Source organism: Rhincodon typus, chromosome 3, assembly GCF_021869965.1.
Source record: "Rhincodon typus isolate 14 chromosome 3, sRhiTyp1.1, whole genome shotgun sequence".
NCBI lineage: Eukaryota > Metazoa > Chordata > Chondrichthyes > Orectolobiformes > Rhincodontidae > Rhincodon > Rhincodon typus.
Window position 1 is genome coordinate 124,955,068 of NC_063334.1, and position 24,014 is coordinate 124,979,081.

Below are 24,014 nucleotides of genomic sequence, written 5' to 3' on the forward strand. Positions count from 1 at the left end.
TTCTTAGCTCGGAGGATAGTGAACATTTTGAATTCTCGACTAGAAAATGCTGTAGAGGCCAAGTCACTAAATATATTCAAGAACGAGATGAATACATTTTTGGATATTTAAGTGGAGAAAGAGGGAATATGGCACTGAAGTAGAGAATCAGCCATGATCCTATTGAATGGCAGAGCAGGCTCAAAGGGCTGAATGGCCTACTCTTCTCATTTCTATGTGTTTCATCACATTAGGACATTTAGGTTTACTCAACAAATGCAGGATTTGCTAGTGGTGCTCAGAGAATTAAAAGGAAACACAAGTCAGAGGGCCATTATGATCATTGCTTTTTCTAAAGGAGAATAGAACTGTTGTACTGCTCTTTATAACTTAGAACAAGTTAGAGTCATAGAGAGTCATACAGCACGGAGACAGGCCCTTTTGGCCCAAACTGGTCCATGTCGACCAAAATGTCCATCTGCACTAACCCATTTCCCTGCACTTGGCCCGTATCCTTCTAAACTTTTTCTATCCGTGTATTTATCCAAATGCCTTTTAAATATTGTTAATGTACCTGCCTCCACCAACTGCTGTGTGAAAAAAGTTGGCCCTCAGGTTCCCATGTATTCTTTCCCCTCTTAACTTAAACTGATGCCCTCGATTTTCCAATGCTGGGAATAAGACGGAGTGCATTCACACTACCCATGCCTGTCATAATCCTATACACTTCTATAAGATCCTCCACCCTCCTCCCCACACCGCCCCCCCAACCCCCACCCACACCACCTCGGTCTCCTGCGCTGTAAAGAAAAAGTCCTAGTTTGTGCCTCTCCCTATAACTGAGTCCCTTGAGTCCTGGCAACATGGTTATAAATTTCTTCTGCATTCTTTCTAGTTTAATAACACCCTTTCTATGGCAAGATGACCAAAACTGAACACAATAGCCCAAATGCGGCCTCACCAACTTCCTGTACAATTGCAACGTAACTTCCCAACTTCTTTACTCAGTGTCCCAACTGATGAAGGTCAATGTGCCAAAAGCCTTTTTCCCTCTCTTCATCTAAGGCCCTACCATTCACAACAAAACGCCTATCTTGATTTGACTTTCCAAAATGCAACACCTCACATTCATCTAAATTAAACTCCATTTTGCCATTTCTTGGCCTATTTCCCCAGCTGATCAAGATTCTGCTGCAATTTCTGATAACATTCCTCATTCCACGATACCGCCTATTTTAATGTCGTCTGCAAACTTACTAATTATGCCGAATACATTCTCATCCAAATCATTGATATAGATAACAAACAGCAACGGGCCCAGCACCGACCCCTGAGGTACACCACTAGTCACAGACCTCCAGTCTGACAAGCATCCTTCCAGTATTACCATCTGCTTCCTACCATCAAGCCAAATGTGTATCCAATTTGCTAGCTCTCCCTGGATTCCATGTGACCTAACCTTTCGGAGCAGCCTATCATATGGAACCTTATCAAAGGCCTTACTGAAATACGTCTGCTGCCCTGCCCTCATCAACCTTCCTGGTCACTTCATCAAAGAACTCTAACAAATTTGAGAGGCCATGATCTCCCACGCACAAAGCCATGCTGACTACTCCTAATCAAACCCTGTCTTTCCAAATACATGTATGTCTTATCCCTCAGAATCTTCTCAAGTGACTTAGCTACCACAGATGTTAAGCTTACTGGTCTATAATTCTCAGATTTTACTTTGCAGCCCTACTTGAATAAGGGCACAACGTTCACTAGCATTCCGGGACTTCACCCATGGCTAACGATGATGCAAGTATACCAGCCAGGGGCCCTGCATTTTCTTCTCTAGCCTCTTGCAGTGTTTTTGTATGTACCTGATCAGGATGAGGAGATTTATCCACCTTCATACATTCTAATACTTCCAACACCACCTGTACTGTGATGTGGACTGTCCCCAAAATATTGGCACGAGCTTCCCAAGTCGTCTTGTTTTTCTCTATGGTAAGGACAGAGGAAGAAGTATTCATTGAGGACCTCCCCCATCTCCTGCAGTTCCTCGCATGCATGTTCACTTTGGTCCTTGAGGGGTCCGATTCGTTCTCTAGTACTTCTTTTCCCTTTAATATACTGAACAAATCTGTTTGGATTCACCATAATCTTCTCAGCTAAAGCTATCTTGTGCCCCCTTTTCGCCCTCCTGATTTCCTCCTTCAGTAAGCTCCTATATCCCTTGTATACCTCCAGGGATTCCCTGGATCCCAGCTGCCTGTACCTGAGCCATGCCGCCTCCTTTTTTCTTGTCAAAGCCTCAATATCTCTTTGTCATCCCGGGTTCCTACCCCTGCTATCGTTGCCCTTCACCCTCACAGGAACATATAGGCCTTGAACTCTAGCTATCACACTTTCAATGCCTCCCACTTGCCTGATATCCCTTTGTCTGCAAACAAACTACTCCAGTCAACCCCTGCAAGCTCCTGTCTAATTCCATCAAAATTCACCTTGCCCCAATTTACAACTTGAACCTGTGGACCAGTTTTGTCTTTTTCCATAACTGTTTTAAAATTAATAGAACTATGGTCTCTGGTCCCAAACTACTCCCCCACTGTCATGTCACCCACCTGTCCTGACATATTTTCCAAGAGTCAGTCAGGTTTTGCCCCTTCCTGAGTAGGACCCTCTATGTACTGCTTGAGGAAACTTTGCTGAACGGATTTAACAAATTCCACTCCATCTAAGCCCTTGATACTATGCCAGTCCCAGTCTATGTTACGAAAATTAAAATCCCCCACTGTGACAACGCTATTGCTCCTGCAAGCCTCTGCAATCTCCCTACATATTTGTTCCTCTAATTCCCATTGACTATTTGGGGGTCCATAATACAACCCCAATAATGTCAACATCCCCTTCTTATTTCTTAGCTCCACCCAAAAGCCTCACTGGATGATCCCTCAGTTATTTCATCTCTGACTTAAGCTGTGATACTCCCCTTAATCAAAAATGCGACTCCCCCTTCCCTCTTTCCTCTACCTCTGTCACGTCTAAAGCACCTGCACCCTGGCACATTAAACTGCCAGTCCTGTCCCTCTCTTAACCATGTTTCTGTAATGGCTATAATATCACAGCCCTACGTACCTATCCATGCCCTGAGTTCATCGACCTTGCCTGTCAGCCCTCTTGCACTGAAGTAGATGCAGCTTAATCCAACAGGTGTTCCTCGCTGTATGTCATGTTCCAACCTGAGCTGTCTCCAATTTGCTAGTTTTGATTACTGTATCTCCTTCCAGCCTTGCACTTGCCTCCCCACTGTTGAGGATCCCAAAACGCCCCCTCCACCGCCAATCTACTTTTCCTGCTCCTCTGACGCTGCTTGGCCTGCCGTGTTCATCCAGCTCTACACGTTGTTATCTCAGATTCTCCAGCATCTGCAGTTCCTACTATCTCTTAAACCTTCCCTTGTAGCTCCAGCAAATCTGCCTGCCAGGATTTTGGTCCCCCTCCAGTTCAGGTGCTACCTGTTCCTCTGGAACAGGTCACCTTTGCCCCAGAAAAGATCCTAATGATCCAGGAATCTGAATCCCTGTCCCCTGCACCCATTCTTTAGCCACGTGTTCATCTGCTATATCATCCTGTTCTTACCCTCACCAGCACGTGGCACTGCAAGTAATCTGGCAATTACCACCTTCGAGGACCTGGTTTTTAACTTTTTTTTCCCTAGCTCTATATAATCATTCCTCAGGACCTTATCCCTGTTTCTTCTTATGTCATTTGTGCCACTGTGCACGATGACTTCTGGCCGATCACCCTCCTTGAGAATGTTACGCAGCTGCTCCGAGACATCCTTGACCCTCGCACCCAGGAAGCAACACACCATCCTGAATTCCCATCTGCAGGCACAGAATCTCCTGTCTGCCCCCCTATCTATCCAGTCTCCTATCATGAAGGTCCTGTTTACCTTTACCCTTTCCCTCTGTACCCCAGAGCCAGTCGTAGTGCCACTACCCTGGCTACTGGTGCTTTCCCCGATCAGCTATCGCCCTCCCAACCGCATCCAAAACAATATACTTGTCTTCGAGGGAATGGCCACACGGGATTCCTGCACACTCTGCCTACTCTCTCTTTTTGCCTTTCCTGGTGGTCATCCAGCTACTCTCTGCCTGTACCTGGGGTATGACCACCTCACTAAAACTCTTATCTATGATGGGCTCAGCATCTCAGATGATCCTGAGCACATCCAGCTCCAGCTCCAACTCCCTAACACGGTCTCCCAGGAGCTGTAGCTGGGTGCACTTCCCACAGGGGTAGTCATCATGGACGATGGAAGTCTCCCTGATCTCCCACATTCTGCAGGAGGAGCATGTCACTGACCTAACTACCATCTCAAATGCTCTAAGACTAAAGAGGAAAGTTAAAAGGACTTTTTTTGGGTTTACCTGCACTTTTTGCTGAGCCGCTGCTCACCAAAGCCTCTTGAGCCAAAACCTTACTTCTTACTGTGCTACCAACAAATTTTCAATGGCATGCCTCTTTCACCCTTATTCTTTTTTGGTCAGAGGAGGTGGGAGGGAGGGAAGCACTGCAGTGATGTTCTGTTTGGGTCTTAAGCATTCCTTGATACCAGGCCCACGATGATCCTCTCCTTGGTGCAGGTGACTGCTTCCAGGCTCTGATGTATGCGCCGAAGTGACGCCTTGCCCTCTGCTGGATGCTCTTCCTCTTGCTGATCACAGGGGCAGTTGCCAGACGATCTGCTTCCAGGTTCTAATGAACACGCTGTGATTTTCAACCTCTTAATGTGAAATTAACACTCCCATTTCTGTGGCATAAACTTAATTGTAAATAAATACTGAACAATCATTTACTTTCTTCACACAGCTCGAAAATATTAATTCCTGTGTTGAGTTATGAATTTGGAAAATGCCAAATTTTTTGCAACCTCAAAGTGCACACCTCGTGACTGTCAAATAATTTATTATCCACTTTCTGTAGTGGAGTTTTGTACTTTGATAATTTCATCAAATGGAATGTCAATTACTCCAAATGAGTTCAAATTGAAAAACACAACGGTACTGCTCTCAGTTAATAAGATTGCATGTTGATAACATCACCGTTAATTCTCAATATGATGTAGCCAGTAAACTTTTGCAGATAGAAAACAAAATCTAGCCACCTTTTTCTTTTCAATAAATACCTTCAATTGGAACATATTTTGTCTTTCGCAACTCCTCTGTGTCGGTATTGCCATTACATTTTGTGTGTCCAATTTAGTCATTAAGGAGATCATCACCTCACTGCCTGTTACATTACTTAGCTTATTGAGCAGAGTTTTCTTGATAGTCATCTTAGTTATTAGTGCAACCGGATAAATGGGCCCATGCACCCAATGGATGCTTAAGGCAGATTGTTGATTGTCAAGCTTGTACATGGTTTTCAATTTGTAAAATTCTTGGTCTTAATACCAACTCTGCTATAAATAACTTGTATGGACTTTAACTTTGTTGTAGTAGTCTCCATATTTTGAGTAATAATCTTAGAAACAAATAGGCAAAATTGCTTGCTGCTGCTCTGGATAAGCAATGTGTCTTTAAGTCTTTTGTTCTTGCCCCTATCTAAGCATTTTAAAGAAAACAGCCACTGTTTTACTATTTGTGTTTTGGAAAAATTTTTGGATTCCTTTGTGTGTTAGCTGCTCAGCTGTTCTCATCTGGCCTTTTTATTTGTTCTCCGTTTTATTTCACTGGATATCTTGAGTCATCCATGTGTAGTCCCCCCACCTGGGGCCATTTATGGCAGAGAAGGAGGGCACATGGCCCATTGAGTCTATGCCAACTGCCGAGGGAACAGGCCAGTCAGTCCTGCGCACTCCTGTTTGATCTCTGCAGCCATGCAAATTTATTTCCTTCAAGTCTCCTCCAATTCTCTTTTGAACTCATTGACTGTTTCAGCTTCCAACATCTTTGTGGCCAGTAACATCCTGGTATTTATCACTGACAGCTTAAAAATATTTTGCTAATCACTCTGTTGATATGCCCTGCCATCTTCAAAGGTCAGTGCATCTATCTCCAGGTCCCTCCGTGCCTGTACTCTTTTCACAATTGTGCCATTAAGATTGTATTGCCCCTTCCTATTTCGTATGTATTTGGGATACCATTTGGAATGCCTTAGGTAACTGAAACATGAATCGTGGTTACAGATAGCGTCAGAAAACAGGTTGAAACTCAGTCTCTTCCCCAGTAGAATATTCTGTGCCTTCTCTGGTGCATTATTTACTCAGGCACCAGGATGAAATGTATAATGAAATTTTTTTAAAACAGGTTTTTAACATAAGTTTATAAGTTTGTTCAGTTCTTTTTATATTCAGTTTCTGCTGTAATCCTATGTATTTGTTTTGATCTTTGTTTCTTAAAATGTTTAAGAAGTGAAAAATGATTGGTGCTTTTGACTTCGATTTGATGTCTGTGAGAATACTTGAATGTAATCACGCCATTCAAGAAGACCAGTCCACAGGATTGATGAGATGTTCGTTTCGCCCCCCAGGGCCCTCTGATATTCTTTCTCCAAGTAACTACTTACAGCAACTGATGGGAGAAAATAGCAGATATTTCTCTGACTTTAGTCACTTTGCTGCAGAGGAATGAAGACACGGAACCTGTTCTTTCCACAGTCCAGAAGCTTCTCCCCTCTTGTCCACAGTTGGTCTGTTCATCTTTTTAGGAGCCAATTAAGGTTGTCAGCTAACTTCCTCCATCCGGAACTAGTCACTGCCATTGACTATAACGAATCAGCAATCTGATGCTGGAAGAATATCACTCTGCACACATTCACCCGTACTGTAGCATCTTATCTCTCCTTGCTCACTGTTTGCAATGCAGCAGTGTAACCATAAGTCATAACGAGTCACCATGACTTAAAGGTACAACAGTTCCTTTCATAGTTCTTGCTTTTAAAACTTCCTTTTTTACCACTTTAGTCCACAGTCAAAAGTAAAGAAAAATAAAAAGAAATGGTCTTTACGTTATCTTTCATCCTGGTCCCTTGACCCTGCCAAATTAGTTTAAAGCCTTTGCTGCAGGGCTTGTTGGAAGTTAAACTGAAATTGGCGGTCCAGAACCTGTGGCTTGTGGGAACTTTGTTCTCCTGCTCATTTGAGTTACAGCCAAGTTGGTTTGTGTAACAAGGTGTTTCCAGAATGAAGTCACCTTTCACTCTTCCAAACTACAATGGAAATTGGTTCATCGTCTCAAGATAATCTGCTCATTCCTGGTATCAATTTCCTCTGAATGCCCCATTACAGTAGCATTATTCCTTGAGGTATTGAGACAAAAAACTGCACGCATTTTCCAGGATTGTGGTCTTATTCATGCCCTGCACAACTGAAGCATAACACCCTTCCCCTTCTGTTCAGTTCTTCTTATAATAAAGCATTGTGCCTCACTAACTTTCTTTTGATTCTGTGTTTATCAGGATGCTAACGTCTCTTTTTTTCTAAAAAAAAAAGTCTGTTGTTTCATTCTCCCTGCCAAAGTGGACACCTTCATATTTTCCTACATTGTACTCCATCTGCCAGATTTTGTCTACTCCCCCAACCTATCTAAAGTCATACAGCACGGAAGAAGACCCTTCAATCCAACTTGTCTACACTGACCACATTTCCGAAACAAAACTACTCCCATATGACAAGGTTTGGCTCATATCCCTGTCATCATGTCCCTATCCCAATGCCTTTATCTGTTTATAGTCTCCTTGTATCTTGGTGGTCTCCTTGTATCTGACTTGGTGGTTTGCAAATTTACCTACCATGCTGCACTCCCTCAGATCATCCAAATCATTGATATAAGTGTTACTGTTGAGGCCCCAGCACGGACCCTTGCCAATCAAGTGAAAACTTGTTTTCTGCCAGCCAGCCAATCTTGTATCTATGCTAATGTTAGAAGATGCTAGAAAAACTAAATGGCCTGAAGGTCGATAAATAACTAGACCAGATGGTACACCACAGAGTTCTTAAGGAGATAGCTGAAGAGATAGTGGAGTGATCTTTCAGGAATCCCTAAAGTCGGGGACGGTCCCATAGGACTGAAAAATCCCTGTTTTAAATGAAATGTAAATGAAAGTAAATGATCTGCAAAATAGATGAAAGGTTAAGTCATCCATAGTCCTACTGGACGATAGGGCTGCTCTCTCGGACAAGGGGGAGAGTTTGAGAGTCCTTCATGATAACCTTAGCCAGTGCAGGATAATAAATCCAAAATGACAAGTTTGTTCAAAAAAAAGTCTATAGGCTTTGAGTCTTAATGATTTGTGGGCGGCCTTGAGCTGAGATGACTGAACTCCAGCAATCACAGGGATCTTCCTATGTGCCTGGTATAACTCCAACCAGTGGAGAGTTTGCCCTTGATGTCCATTAGCAAAACTGAAATTAGGGCTCCTTGATGCCACACTGACTCAAATGCGGCCTTGATATCAAGGACTGTGACTCGCACCTCACCTGTGGAATTTGGCTCTTTTGTCTGTGTTTGAAACAAGGCTGTAATGAGGTCAGGGGCTGAGTGGTCCTGGTGCAACCCAAACTGAGTGCCGCTCAGCAGGTGCTGCTTCATAGCAGTGTTGTTGACCCCTTCCATCACTTCATTGATGATCAAGTGTAGACTGATGGGGCAATATTAGTCAGAGAAAGGGTCACTGGACCTGAAATGTTAACTCTCATTTTTCTCCATAGATGCTGCCAGACCCTCTGAGCTTTTCCAACAATTTCTGTTTTTGTTTCTATTTTGTAATCAACCTGTTCAGAGATGTTATTACACACCTCAAGAACAAGTTAAGACTTGAACCTAGGCCTCCTGGCTCAAAGGTTTGGAAACTACCACTGCATCACAAGAGCCATGCTGGTAAATTGAGGTTGAAGTTAAGTAGGTTTTTCCCTCTTGTCCATGGCCTTCACCACCTGCTGCATTAGTGCTATCAAAGTTCCCTTGCTGATAGGTGTTAAAGTTTCCACCTGAGTGACTTGCTACCCTTAAATGTTGCTGATTTTCAACATAGAAGAGCATTAAATCATTGTGTGAAGGAAGGGGATATGTGGATATTGAGCTGGTTAAAGTGACATGGAGAAGTTGTTTCCACAAATAGGAGGTAGTGGGACCCGAGGGCACAGTCCGAGTGTGAAGGGATAACTAATTACAACTGACATGAGGAATTTCTTCATCCGCTGGGTGGTGAATCTGTGGAACTCATTCCCACAGAAGGCCGTGAGGGCAAGTCTTGAGTGTATTTAAGACAGAGATAGGTTCTTGATTCGTAAGAGAATCAAAGGTTATGGGGAGAAGGCAGGAGATTGGGGTTGAAAAACACATTAGCCATGATTGAATGGCGGAGCAGTCTCGATAGGCCAGATGGCCTAATTCTGCTCCCACACCTTATGGTATTATATAAAGCAGAAAACGTCCTTGCCTGCATTTGACTACCAGGGTTATGACTGCTTTTGTTGCCTGCATGCCCCAAGAACGGATATTAAGAAAGTGTTGGGACATTAGCAGTGAAATATGATTTGGTGATTGTGAGGACTTAGGGAGTTGTTGTCTGACTAGAATGGATAATCACTTCCTATGTTTAGCTCAATGAATTTAAATTATACCAGGTGCAGGTGTGGGATTTGAAGTCCTCGTTTTGGAGCAGACTTCTGGATTGCTAGCTGTGCCACATTATGACTATGCTCCTATTCCATTATTGTTTAAATGTGATTATGCTGATGAATAACACTCGTGACTCCAGTTAAGGAGCAGTAACTGCTCTATTATGTCAAAATGGAGAAAGGAAACTCGTTAACAGAAGGAAGCTAAATAGGAAGAACAGACCAAAACCTTTATGAAAAACAATGGAATCAACTTAATTGCTTTCCCACTTTAAAAGTGAGTAAATTTTTTTTAGATTGCCATACAGCACGGAAACAGACACTTTGGTTCAACCAGTCCATGCCAACCATAATCCCAAACTAAACTAAGTCCCACCTGCATGCCCTGCGCCCATATCCCCCCAAACATTTATTATTCATGTACTTATCCAAACATCTTTTAAACATTGTAACTGAACCTGCATCCACCACTTCCTCTGGAAGTTCATTCCTCACACAAACCACTGTGTTTAAAAAAAAAAAAAGCCCCTCATGTCTTTTTTAAATCTTTCTCCTCTCCTTAAAAAATGTCTCCTTGTCTTCGAAATTCCCCAGCCTAGGGAAAAGACACCTGCCATTCACCTTCTCTGTACCCCTCATGATTTTATGAGCCTCGATAAGGTCACCCTTTGACCTGCAACACTTCAATGAAAAATGTCCCAGCCTATCCAGCCTCGCTTTATAACACTAATCCTCCATTCCCTGCAAAACAAAGGGATTTCTGTGAGTGAGATTAGATCATTTATTTCAACCTTATCAATGTTTGCCAACAGTCCCTCATTTGCTCAGTGTATTTTCTGCTCTGTGAAATGGTATTTTATGTATTGTCATTTTTAGATGTTGATATTGATGATATCATTTTTGTTATCCGAATGAATATTTATGTCACCTATGATTTACAGGCTATTTATGGGGAAGCGGTGGCACAATGGTCATACCATTGGGCTGGTAATCCAATGCATCAGGCTAATGTTGTGGGAATATGGGTTTGAATCCCATCTTAGTGATTTTTTTTCCTCTAAGTTCCAGATAACAATGTTGAACCTGAGGCCACTGTCAATTATTTGCAAAAACCTGTCTGGCTCCTAAATGTCCTTTAGGGAAGAAAATCTGCTGTCCTCACCTGGTATAGCCAACATATAGCTCTAGATCAATGTGTTGAGTGTTAACTTGCCTCTGAAAGGACGTGGCAGGCCACTTGGTTATATTTGTGAAACTAGCTTGCCATTACCTTCTAAAGGGCAGTTACTGTTGGATAGTCAATGCTGAGTTTGTCCACACCCTGTGAATGAATTAATAAGATACAAACTCAACCTTCACCAACTTATTTTGTTTAGGAATCCAAAGCTATTCAAGGGAAAGCACTTATCTCATTATGATTTGGATTGGTACCCAGATTTGGAGGGATGAAACAGACTTCGTTCTTTATTACACCACCCAACTCTAAGCCACCTTGCACACTGACTTTATTTCGACTCTTTGTGTTGAGAGTTGCAACTGAGTGATCCTTGATTTATATTTCCAAAGTGCATCTGACACCCTTGAGCCTAATTTTCAGGTCGAAACTAAGATAAAGGCAGACTGCTGAGGCTTGCTTAAGAATTGATGAATGAATGACCATTCTCAGGACACTCCAAAAGCATCTTAAATATAAACAAACAAAACAAGAAGGTGTGAGGAGCGAGTTGGCTGTGATAGTTTGGGAAACTACCTTTAAAGGAATAATGGTGGATAACTAATGGCAATGGTGTTTATTCATGGTTCCTTTGACATTGAAAAACACTACCGGTAAAGTGACCTAACTCTGGTTCACAAGAGAAGTTAAATATTGAATTAGATCAAAGGAAGAAGCTTATAAAATGGCAAAAAAAAATGTAATTAACCTGACAGGTGGGAGCTCTTTAGAATTCAGTAAAGGAGAGTGAAGAAGCCGATCTGGAAATGTAGAACATGAAAGTAAACTAGTGAGAAACGTAAAAAAAATTAACCGTAAAAGCTTCTGTAGTTGTGAAAAGAGAAAAGATTAGCAAAGACAAAAAAGGGCCAATTACAGACAGAGACAAGAAAATTTATAATGGGTACTAATGAATTGGCAGAGAAATTAAGCAAACAATTTGTCTATCTGAGTTGAGGAAAATTTAAAAAAAACTTTCAGAAATAACTAGAGAACCAAGGAACTAATAAGAGTAGTGAAGTGAAAGGAAACGTGAAATTCTCACAGGGATTGAGAGGTCGGTAAGATGTGCCCTTTGGCTGGGAGTGTGTAGAACTAGGAGACAGATCCTCAAAAAGGGACAAACCACTGAGGACTGAGATGAGACTCCGGGTGGTGAATCTTTAGAATTCTTGGCCATGTAGGCGCTCACCGAGTATGCTTCAGACAAACATAGATAGGCTTGTCAATATTGAAGACATCAAGAGATGTAAGGATAGTATGGTGAAAGGAGCCATGATCTAGAAGAATGCTGGAGTAGCCTCTAGGGGCTGAATGCCTACCCACCCCTATTTCGTATGTTGCAAAGTCCGTGAAATACTTTGGATCGTCAGTGTTGGAATATAGGAATCCCAACAAATAAATTGCATTCATTATAATCACACAAATGATAACATGATGATATCTAGATTATCTGTTCTAAGAAATCAAACACTTTTTTTCTTATACCTGTAGGTCAGTGTGGTTCCATTTCTGCAAAAAACTTGGTTGCCAATGTCAATTCCAGCCACAATATAACCTGCTACTTTTGTGGATCTGATGCTGCTGATCAGGTTGAATGGAAATATGCTGGCAATCTCCTCCCCAGCAGTTACTACACTAAGGTCACCTCCAGTGTTAGCATGGTGTCGCTGCAGAACCTTGGCCTAACCAGCCGGGAAGGAGAAAATTTGACGTGTACATTTAAAACAGAGTCTTACACCGCGTCAGTCAAGACTGGATGTAAGTATCATATGATGAAGGCATACAAATTGCAATAAGTGGGATTTTGTGTCTTTCCTATAGTCAATTGAATTCAAGTGTCACTGGGATAGAGGTACAAGTGGTAATACTTATAGATTGAAGCTCTCGTTTTTTGGCTATGGTCTTCACTAAAATAACCGATGAATGTCTTCAAAGTTATGAAAGGGTTCAATATGCTATAGATAAAATGTTTCCATTTTTATTGGAATCCCAAACTTTGGCTCTCCTATTTACAGCAGAGTCATAAATTGAGAAAGGATGGGGCGGCACGGTAGCTCAGTGGTCAGCACTGCTGCCTCTCAGCGCCAGGGACCTGGGTTTGATTCCACCCTCGGGCGACTGTCTGTGTGGGTTTCCACCAGGTGCGCCGGTTTCCTCCCACAGTCGAAGATGTGCAGGCTAGGTGGATTGGCCGTGCTAAGTTGTCCATAGTGCTCAGGGATGTGTACATTAGGTGGGTTATAGGGGGATGGGTCAGTGGGGGGTGGAATGCTCTGAGGTTCAGTGTGGACTTGTTGGGCCGAAGGGCCTGTTTCCACACTGTAGGCATTCTATGATTCTATGAATTCAGGAAAAACCCCTTTTATCTAGAGTGGTTAGAATGTGAGCCTGCAAACACAATGGGAAGTTGAGACAACTCGCATAGATACACATAAGACGAAGTTGGATAAATACGTGAAAGGAGAAGGATATATTGGTCTGGTGAGATGAAGAAGATCAGAAGTAGTCTTGCACTTAACAAAAAGAAATGGTGTTTCAGTGTTGTAGATTCAACCAGCACATCAGGTGTAGACCATTCAAAGTGTCAGTTCATAGGCAGTGGATGCAAGTCTGCTTTGTACAGTTTTTTGATTAAGGAAGTAAGAGTTATTCTCCAATTAACAGAATTACCAATTCTATTACAGGCTGTGTACAGGTTCCATTTTCTTCTACTCCTCAGGTTCCATGTTCTGCCCTCTACCAAGGTTAAATCCTACATCCATACAAAGATTGAAACATGAATAAAGGAACAGTAGAATTAGTAAAATGGAGAGCTTGGGATGTGTAAACTGCACAAGATATTGTCACCAATCAGCAGGATGGTTTATCCATCCAAATGTTTAAGAAACTGGAGTTGAAATATTTTTGTTTCTTTAGATCCCCCGGAGGATCCTCGGGATTTGGAATGTATAACCCAAAACTTTGGTAAACTTAAGTGTTCTTGGAATACGGGAAGAGACACAAATATAGAAACAAACTACACAGTCTGCTCTTGGTGAGTTCTTATCATTTTACATGGACTCCAATTATTGCTATGATATCGTACCACTTGAAAAATACCACACAGTGGTCTAATTAGGGAGATGGATACTATTCTCTGCAGCTGTCAATGGGTGTCCTGAAGGCTGTTGCCAGTCCAGTGCTAGGTTAAGGACATCTCGTTGAGAAGGAGAGGTACTTGGAGAGGGAGGGGAGAGATCTGGTAGTTGTTATCCTATAAAGGATGTTTTGCTGAAAAACTTTGAAGAGGAGCTAAATTAAAAAGCAAGGTAATAATCTCTGGACTACCAGCGGAGCCACAGGCAAACTAGCATCGGGTAAATAAGGCCAAGGAGTTAAATATACAATTCAAAGATTTATGCGGGTGCCATGTGTTTCAGTTCCTGGACACTGGCACCAGTACTGGAGTAGAAAGGAGTTGCTCTGGTGGGATGGACTTCATTTAAACTATGCTAGAACATAGAACAAAAGAACTAGGAGCAGGAGTAGGCCGTCCAGCCCTTCGAGCCTGCTCCGCCATTCAATAAGATCATGGCTGATCTTTTCGTGGACTCAGATCCACTTACCCGCGTTCTCACCATATCCCTTAATTCCTTTATTGTTCAAAAAAATATCTACCTTATCTTTATCTTTAAAATCGTTTACTGAAGTAGCGTCAACTACTTCACTGGGCAAGGAATTCCATAAATTAACAACCCTCTGGGTGAAGAAGTTCCTTCTCAATTCAGTCCTAAATCTGCTCCCTCTTGTCGTAGCTTCACCTGCCAGTGGAAACATCCTCTCTACTTCTATCTTATCTATTCCCTTCATAATTTTATATGTTTCTGTAAGATCCCCCCCTCAATCTTATGAATTCCAATGAATATAATCCCAATCTACTCAGTCTCTCCTCATAAGACAACCCCCTCAACTCCGGAATCAACCTAGTGAACCTCCTTTGCACCCCCTCCAGTGCCAGTACATCCTTTCTCAAGTAAGGAGACCAAAACTGCACACAGTATTCCAGGTGTGTCCTCACCAGCACCTTGTACAGCTGCAACATAACCTCTCTGCTTTTAATCTCAATCCCTTTAGCAATGAAGGACAAAATTCCATTTGCCTTCCTAATTACTTGCTGTACCTGCAGACCTACCTTCTGTGATTCATGCACAAGGACACCCAAGTCCCTCTGCATAGCAGCATGCTGCAACTTTTTACCATTCAAGTAATAACCGTTTTTACTATTACTCCTACCAAAATGTATGACTTCACATTTGTTTACATTGTATTCCATCTGCCAGACCTTTGCCCACTCACTCATTGTATCTATGTTCCTCTGCAAAGTTTCACAGTCCTCTGCACACTTTGCTCTGCCACTCATCTTAGTGTCATCTGCAAACTTTGACACCGTACACGTGGTCCCCAACTCCAAATCATCTATATAAATTGTAAATAATTGCAGTCCCAACACCGATCCCTGAGGCACACCACTAGTCACTGACTGCCAGCTAGAATAGCACTCATTTATCCCCACTCTTTGCTTCCTGTTAGTCAACTGATCCTCTATCCATGCTAATACTTTAGCCTTAGCGTCATGCGTCCTTATGCAGTAGCCTCTTGTGCGGCACCTTGTCGAAGGCCTTTTGGAAATTTAGGTACACCACATCCATTGATTCCCCATTGTCCACCTCGCTCGTAATGTCTTCATAGAATTCCAAAAGACTTGTCAAGCATGACCTGCCCTTCATGAACCCATGCTGCGTCTGTCCAACGGGACAATTTCTTTCAAGATGCCTTGCTATTTCTTCCTTGATAATAGACTCGAGCATCTTCCCCACTATAGAGGTTAAGCTAACTGGTCTATAATTGCCCATCTTTTGTCTACTTCCCTTTTTAAACAGTGGCGTCACATTTGCTGTTTTCCAATCTGCTGGGACTGCCCCAGAGTCCAGCGAATTTTGGAAAATTACCGCCAGTGCATCTGCTATTTCTCCCGCCACCTCTTTTAGTACCCTGGGATGCATTCCATCAGAGCCAGGAGACTTATCAATCCTTAGCTCCATTAGCTTGCCCAACACTACCTCTTCCATAATAATGATTGTTTCCAGGTCCTCACCTATCTTCGTCTCTTTGTCAATTACTGGCATGTTATTAGAGTCCTCCACTGTGAAGACCGATACAAAATACCTGTTCAATGCCTCGGCCATTTCATCATATCCCATAACTAAATTCCCCTTCTCATCCTCTAAAGGGCCAACGTTTACTTTAGCCATTCTTTTTCATTTTATATATTTATAGAAACTTTTTTGCTATCTGTCTTTATATTCTGTGCTAGTTTTTTCTCATGTTCTATCTTACTTTTCTTTATAGCTCTTTTTGTGGCTTTCTGTTGACCTTTAAAGGTTTCCCAGTCTTCTAGTTTCATGCTGTTTTTGGCCACTTTGTATGCCTTCTCTTTCAATTTGATAGCGTCCCTTATTTCTTTAGACACCCATGGCAGATTACCCCTTTTCTTACAGTCCTTCCTTTTCACTGGAATATGCTTTTGCTGAGCACTTTGAAAGATTGCTTTGAAAGTCCTCCACTGCTCTTCAACTGTCCCACCATAAAATCTTTGTTTCCAGTCTACTTTAGCCAAGTCCTCCCTCATTCTATTGTAGTTCCCCTTGTTCAAGCACAGGACCCTGGTATTGGATTTTATCTTCACACTCTCCATCTGTATTCTAAATTCAACCATACTGTGATCACTCCTTCCAAGAGGATCCCTAACTATGAGGCCATTAATTATTCCTGTCTCATTACACAGGACCAGATCTCGGATAGCTTGCTCCCTCGTCTGTTCCATTACATACTGTTCAAGAAAACTATCACGGATACACTCAACGAACTCCTCCTCAAGGCTACCCTGACCGAGCTGGTTCGACCAATCTACATGTAGATTAAAATCCCCCATGATAATTGCCGTACCATTTTTACAGGCATTAGTTATTTCTTTGTTTATTGCCCGCCCCAATGTGACGTTATTATTTGGTGGCCTATAGACTATGCCTATCAGTGACTTTTTCCTCTTAGAATTTCTAATTTCCACCCAAATGGATTCAACCTCATTCTCGATAGAACCTATATCATCTCTCAGCACCGCCCTGATGTCGTCCTTGAATATCAGAGCTACACCACCTCCCTTACCTTCCTGTCTGTCCTTCCGAATAGTCTGGTACCCTTGGATATTTAACTCCCAGTCGTGACCATCCTGTAACCATGTCTCCGTAATGGCTACCAAATCATATTCATTCGCGATGATTTGTGCCGTTAACTCATCAACCTTGTTACGAATGCTATGAGCATTCAGGTAAAGTGCCTTTATGCTAGCTTTCTTAACCTCATGATTTCCAACATCTCTCATAATATCTCCTGAGTTATCCTTCCTTTTTGCTTCTTTCATAGTCTGCCTTGAACTTAAACCCTCCTGCACACATGCTAACCTGCTGCTTACCTTTTTATTTACCATCATACTCCCTGTTGTTTTCCCTTTCCCTTCCCCCCAACACACTAGTTTAAAGTCCTAGTGACCACCCTATTTATCCTTTTCACAAGAGCACTGGTTCCAGATCGGTTCAGATGGAGACCGTCCCATCGGTACAGATCCCTCCGGTTCCAAAACTGCTGCCAATGCCCCATGAAATGGAACCCCTCTTTCCCACACCACTCCCTTAGCCACGTGTTTACTTCCCTAATTTTCTTATCCCTAAGCCAATTTGCACGTGGCTCGGGCAGTAATCCGGAGATTATGACCCTCGAGGACCTGTTCCTTAATTTCGTTCCTAGTGCTTGATAATCCCCAAACAGGTCCTCCATCCTCGCCTTGCCTATGTTGTTAGTCCCAACGTGGACCACAACAACTGGATACTCCCCCTCCCGCTCCAATATCCTTTCAAGCCGGTCAGAGGTGTCCTGCACCCTGGTGCCGGGCAGGCAACACACCATGCGGGACTCCCAATCCGGCTTGCAAAGGATACTATCTATCCCCCTAACTGTAGAATCCCCTATAACTACCACTTGTCTTTTTGCTCCCCCCTCTTGAATGGCCTTCTGCACCATGGTGCCGCGGTGAGCTGGCTCATCCTCCCCGCAGCCCTTTTCCTCATCCACACAGGGAGCAAGTGTCTCGTACCTGTTGGATAAGGTCAAAAGCTGAGGCTCCTCCACTCCTGAACTTAGGATCCCCCTACCTGCCTCACTTGCAGTCACACCCTGTTGTCCCTGATCAGTAACTGAATTTGAATTACTTAATCTACCAGGTGTGACTGCCTCCTGAAACAAAGCGTCCAGGTAACTTCTCCGCCCCGCCCCGACTCCCGGATGTGCCGCAGCGTTTGAAGTTCAGATTCCAGATCTTCAGCTCTGAGCCGAAGTTCTTCCAGCAACCAACAGTTGCTGCAGATGTGGTCACTGCCATTCACAATGGGATCAGCCAGCTCCCACATCATACAGCTACAGCACATCACCTGCCCAGCCATCTCTACTTAGTTAATTACTTTATTACTTTATATCAATTTATGAGTTAAATACTTTCTAATACTTCTCTGCTGTGGTATTTTCAAATAACCAATTAATAGATAAATACAGAAGAAATAGAAAAAGTATAAAAGCCTTACCTTACCAACACACCACAGAGTCCCTTTGTTTTTTGGTTAGAGGAGGAGGGCGGGTGGGAGATGCTACACGTTTAGTGTCTCGGATTCAGCCGCTGCCCAAATATATTCCCGGCAGCCCCCGGTCCTCACTGTCGCCTCTCCCTCTGCTGCTGAAAAATGAAGGCCGCTGACGCTCGAGGTAAGCCCTTTAAGAGGGAAAATTTACCTTCCCGGCAGCCCCCTGGAACCGGCAACCTGATGAATTAAAAAACATGAAATAACTAGAGCTTTCGAGAGGGCTTTAACTAGCTAGGATTGGAGAGGGGAAATGTAAGCTTGCAAAGCAAGAAGACATGACAGCCTTCAGGATTTGGATAATGATACTCAAAATGGAATGGGAAGAGACTGAGTATACAAACATAGAAAAACAACAGGAAATAGGGTCAAAAGGGAGAGTAATAGTAAAAAGGCAAAATTAATGGCTCTTTACTTGAAACTGTTGTGTGCGGAATCAAACAAATGAATTAACAGAAGAATTACAGGTTGATGGGTATGATCTCATTCTGTATTGGACAGTTAATAGGCTCTGGTCAGAACTAAAGCACATAAAAACTTGTCATTTGTGCAATTCAGTAAGGAAGTTTTATTCCATAGCTGTGCACTTTGTAAAAGCTCAATACCTGACTGAAAAAGTCCGCGAACGTGGCTTTTTTGTAGTGCATAACAGTGGCTGCACTGGTATTAATCTTCCAGAAATCCTTAGATTGCTTCTACTCTCCACCCCAGGGCAACATCTTAGCTGCATCTACTTTCTATATCCCTTAAAGTATTTTATATGGTTCAATGAGACTATCTCTCATTCTTCAAAATTCTACTTTACACGGGCCCAATTTGTTTTATCTGTTTTCATAAGATAGTCCCTTTACTCTAGGAACAAGTTTGATGAATGTTTGTTACACTCCCTGTATCCAAAACTGCACGCGTTACTCCAAATGCTCCTCTTCGAAGGAGCCAGTGATTGAAATATCATCCTGATTACACTGGACTCCTGATCCATGGCTATCTGGAACAAAGCCGGCGCTGACGTGATGCCAGAAGGAGGTTGTTTGTATTGGAACAGTCCCTGGTGTGTCACTGTCGTCAGCAGCAGTTGGGATGCCTTCGCAACATCCATCTGCAAGTAGGACTGCGAATGATCTATTTTTGATAATTTCTTTCTCCCAGCCAGTCCACCTCAATAAGTAGAGGTGAATATTGATCTGCACGCAGGACTCGGTTGACTGTGATCTTAAAGTCACCACAAATCCTCACAGCGCCATCTATTTTCAAGACTGGAACGATTGAAGTTGCCCATTGACTGGTGGTTACTGGTTCAATGCTCCCAGATTCACCAGCCATTCCAGTTTCGCCTCCACTTTAAGCTGGATGGCGTAAGATACTAGATGTGCCTTCAGACTCCTTGGACGAGCCTCTGGCTTCAACCAAAGTTTAATTTCTGTCCCTTTCATTTCTCCCAGACTTCCCTTGAAGATATTTTTATACCTGTCTAAAATCTCTTGCAAACTTTCTTTTCAGTTTGCCACCCTATGAACCATGTCCCAATTGAACTTGAATTTCTGTAACCGGGAATGTCCGATTAATGCAGGTTCATCACCTGTTACTACGTACAGAGGCAAATTGGCACACTACGTAGCCCTTCAGGAGCACAACTTGTTCCGTGTATGTCCATCGTGTAATCTTGGCAAGCTTCAAAGGCAGTGCCTTTGGGAATCAGAGACACTGCTGCATCCATATCTGCTTCCAGTTTTCACATTCTTTCCCTCTAATTTGGGAATAACCCAGAAATGGTCAACTTCACCCCTGCTGACCGAATGTTTAACCAAACCTGTGCAGACTCTGGGCCTTCTGCTTCTCCTGCAGACGCAACTGGCTCCCTGACTGGAGGCAATGTACCTTATGCCTTGTCCTCTGCATTCTCTTCCTTAGCTACTTTTTCTCTTGCTTGAGCTGTACCCAGCAATTTCAGGCAATATGACCCATGCCTGTGGCACTGGGCTTCTCGAGTCCAACAGGTTGACTCCATGTAGCCACTCTTGTCTCATCGGTGGCATTCTATGGTTGGCACCACACTTTGCTGAATATTGGCTACTTTATGCACGCAGGTGTTATCAGTCAACTGTGTTGCTTTAATAAAAACCGAAAGAACTGCGGATTCTGTAAATCAGGAACAAAAACAAAGTTGCTGGAAAAGCTTAACAGGCCTGGCAGCATCTGTGAAGGAAAAAACAGTTAATATTTTGAGTCCGGTGATCTGAGGAAGGGTCACCGTACGTGAAACGTTAACTCTGTTTTTTCCTTCACAGATGCTGCCAGACCTGCTGAACTGTGCTGCTTTGCTGGTGGCCAAGTCCATCGAAGTAGCAATTTTGAAAGTTGCCTTGAAGTCCAGGTCTCTCCTTGTTAATGGTTTCTTTTGGATGGCTTTGTGTCTGAGACCAAATGGTCACTGAAGGCACTTGGAGGAACCCTCCAGATTCACAATGTTTTTCTAACTTCTTTAAGGAGATCACATATTGGGAGATGGATTGTCCTTAGTGCTGTACTCGTACATAAAAATGGAAACGTTCTGTAATTATCAGGGGCTTTGGTGTAAAGTAACTCCCCAACACAGTTCTTGGTATGCCTTCTCTGCGGGTTTCTCTGGTTGCATCAGACTCCTTCGAATCGTGAATGTCTTGCTCCCGATGGTGTTCAAGAAGACTGGTATTATTATGTCTTCAGCCACTTTGTTCGCCTTTAAGTACGCATTAAAACATTTGGTTTAAAGCATCCGACAGTCTGTCTCTTCATAAAACAGTCCCATCACTCCAAATTGTGCTGCCACTTTGCTTTCCTGCAATCCAGAAATTTTTTCCACTAGTTGAGTCAAGTAACTGTTTGCGGCCCTAGTTCCCTTGGTGAACGCTCTACTCGGTAGCTCCCTCGCTGACTGTTAGTGTACCATTGTTCCCTGGTGTCAGCCACAGCCCAAGTCCCCTCATGACCACTCCCCGTGACAATTTTGTTAAGTTCCCAGGTGAGTACTGCTCTCCTCAGCCATTGGCTGTGACCCAGATTCCCTCACGACCGCTTTCCTCAAGGTTACCAACACAATCCCACACCATTTTCAAAGTTGAAGTGACATCCTTTCTCCCAACAAAAGAAAAATGGCCTTCGCATGGTTTTTTGGGCCAGATGCCATCCTTGTTGCCAGTTTGTGGTTCATTAGAACCATAAATGGATTACAAGATAGACGGATCATAGAGTCATAGAGAGTCATACAGCATGGAGACAGGCCCTATGGCCCAAATTGGTCCGTGCTGATCAAAATGACCATTCATGCTAAGCCTATTTCCCTGCACTTGGCCCATATCCTTCTAAACCTTTCCGATCCATGTATTTGTCTAAATGTCTTTTAACTATTGTTAATGTACCCATCTCAACCACTTACGCTGGCAGCTCATTCCATATGGGTACCCACTTCTGTGTTTAAAAAAAAGTTGCCTGTCAGGTTCCCAAGTATTCTTTCCACTCTTAACTTTAACTGAAGCCCTCTAGTCCTCAATTCCCCAACCCTGGGAAAAAGATGGAGTGCATTCACCCTGTCCATACCTGTCATGATCTTACACACTTCTATAAGGACCCCCCGCAGTCTCCAATGCACTAAAGAAAAAAGTCCCAGCTTATCCAACCTCTCCCTATAACTCAGTCCCTTGAGTCCTGGCAACATCCTTATAAATTTCTTCTGCACTCTTTCCAGTTTAATAACATCCTTCCTATAGCAAGGTGACCAAAACTGAACACAATACGCCAAATGCGCCCTCACCAATGTCATGTACAGCTGCATCATAACTTCCCAACTTCTATACTCCATACCTGACTGATGAAGGCCAGTGTGCCAAAAGCCTTTTTCACTGCCCTGTCTACCTGTGACTCCACTTTCCGAGAACCGTGCACCTGAACTCAAAGGTCCCTCTCTTCCACTACGCTCCATAAGGCCCTACCGTTCACAATGAAACACCTATCTTGATTTGACTTACCAAAATGCAACACCTCACATTCATCTACCTTAAACTCCATTTGCTATTTCTCGGTCCACTTCCCCAGCTGATCAAGATCCCAGCTGCAATTTCTGATAATATTCCTCACTGTCCACGATACCGCCTGTTTTAGTGTCATCTGCAAACTTACTAATCGTGCCTTGTACATTCTCAACCAAATCATCGATATCGATAACAGACAGCAATGGGCCCAGCACCGGCCCCTGAGGTATACCACCAGTCACAGGCCTCCAGTCCGACAAGCATCCTTCCAGTATTACCCTCTGCTTCCTACCATCAAGCCAGATGTGTATCCAATTTGCCAGCTCTCCCTGGATTCCATGTGATCTAAACTTCCAGAGCAGCCTACCATACGGAACCTTATCAAAGGCCTTGCTGAACTATGTCTACTGCCCTGCCCTCATCAACCTTCCTGGTCACTTCATCAAAGAACTCTAACAAATTTGAGAGACCATGATCTCCCACGCACAAAGCCATGCTGACTACTCCTAATCAAACCCTGTCTTTCCAAATGCATGCATATTTTATCCCTCCGAATCTTTTCAAGTAACTTACCTACCACAGATGTTAAGCTTACTGGTCTATAATTCTCAGGTTTTACTTTGCAGCCCTACTTGAATAAGGGCACAACGTTCACTAGCATTCCGGGACTTCACCCATGGCTAACGATGATGCAAGTATACCAGCCAGGGGCCCTGCATTCTCTTCTCTAACCTCTTGCAGTGTTTTTGTATGTACCTGATCAGGATGAGGAGATTTATCCACCTTCATACATTCTAATACTTCCAACACCACCTGTAGTGTGATATGGACTGTCCCCAAAATGTTGCCACTAACTTCCCAAGTTGTCTTGTCTTTCTCCATGATAAACACAGAGGGAGAAGTATTCATTGAGGACCTTGCCCATCCCCTGCAGTTGCTCACACATATGTCCACTTTGGTCCTTGAGGGGTCCTATTCGCTCTCTAGTACTTCTTTTTCCTTTAATATACTGAACAAATCTGTTTGGATTCACCATAATCTTCTCAGCTAAAGCTATCTTGTGCCCCCTTTTCGCCCTCCTGATTTCCTTCTTCAGAAAACTCCTATATCCCTTGTATATCTCCAGGGATTCCCTTGATCCCAGCTGCCTGCTCCTGAGCCGTACCTCCTTTTTTTTTCTTGGTCAAAGCCTCAATATCTCTTGTCATTCAGGGTTCCCTACTCCTACCAGCCTTGCCCTTCACCTTCACAGGAACATTTAGGCCTTGGACTCTGCTATCATACTTTCAATGGCCTCCCACTTGCCTGATGTCCCTTTGTCTGCAAACAGACTACTCCAATCCACCCCTGCAAGCTTCTGTCTAATTCCATCAAAATTCACCTTGCCCCAATTTACAACTTGAACCTGTGGACCAGTTTTGTCTTTTTCCACAACTGTTTTAAAATTTATAGAACTATGGTCTCTGGTC

General features: G+C 43.2%; 1 protein-coding gene across 2 annotated transcripts in view; it reads left to right on the forward strand.

The window, feature by feature from the left end:
• Positions 1–24,014, forward strand: part of LOC109932672 (LIF receptor subunit alpha) — a 195,186-nt gene that overhangs the window by 116,163 nt on the left and 55,009 nt on the right. For both annotated transcript variants that reach the window (XM_048619315.1, XM_020531812.2), the window contains exons 3-4: positions 12,303–12,569; positions 13,728–13,845. In XM_048619315.1, the coding sequence (XP_048475272.1) occupies positions 12,303–12,569; positions 13,728–13,845 (385 nt within the window). The remainder of the gene's footprint in view (positions 1–12,302; positions 12,570–13,727; positions 13,846–24,014) is intronic.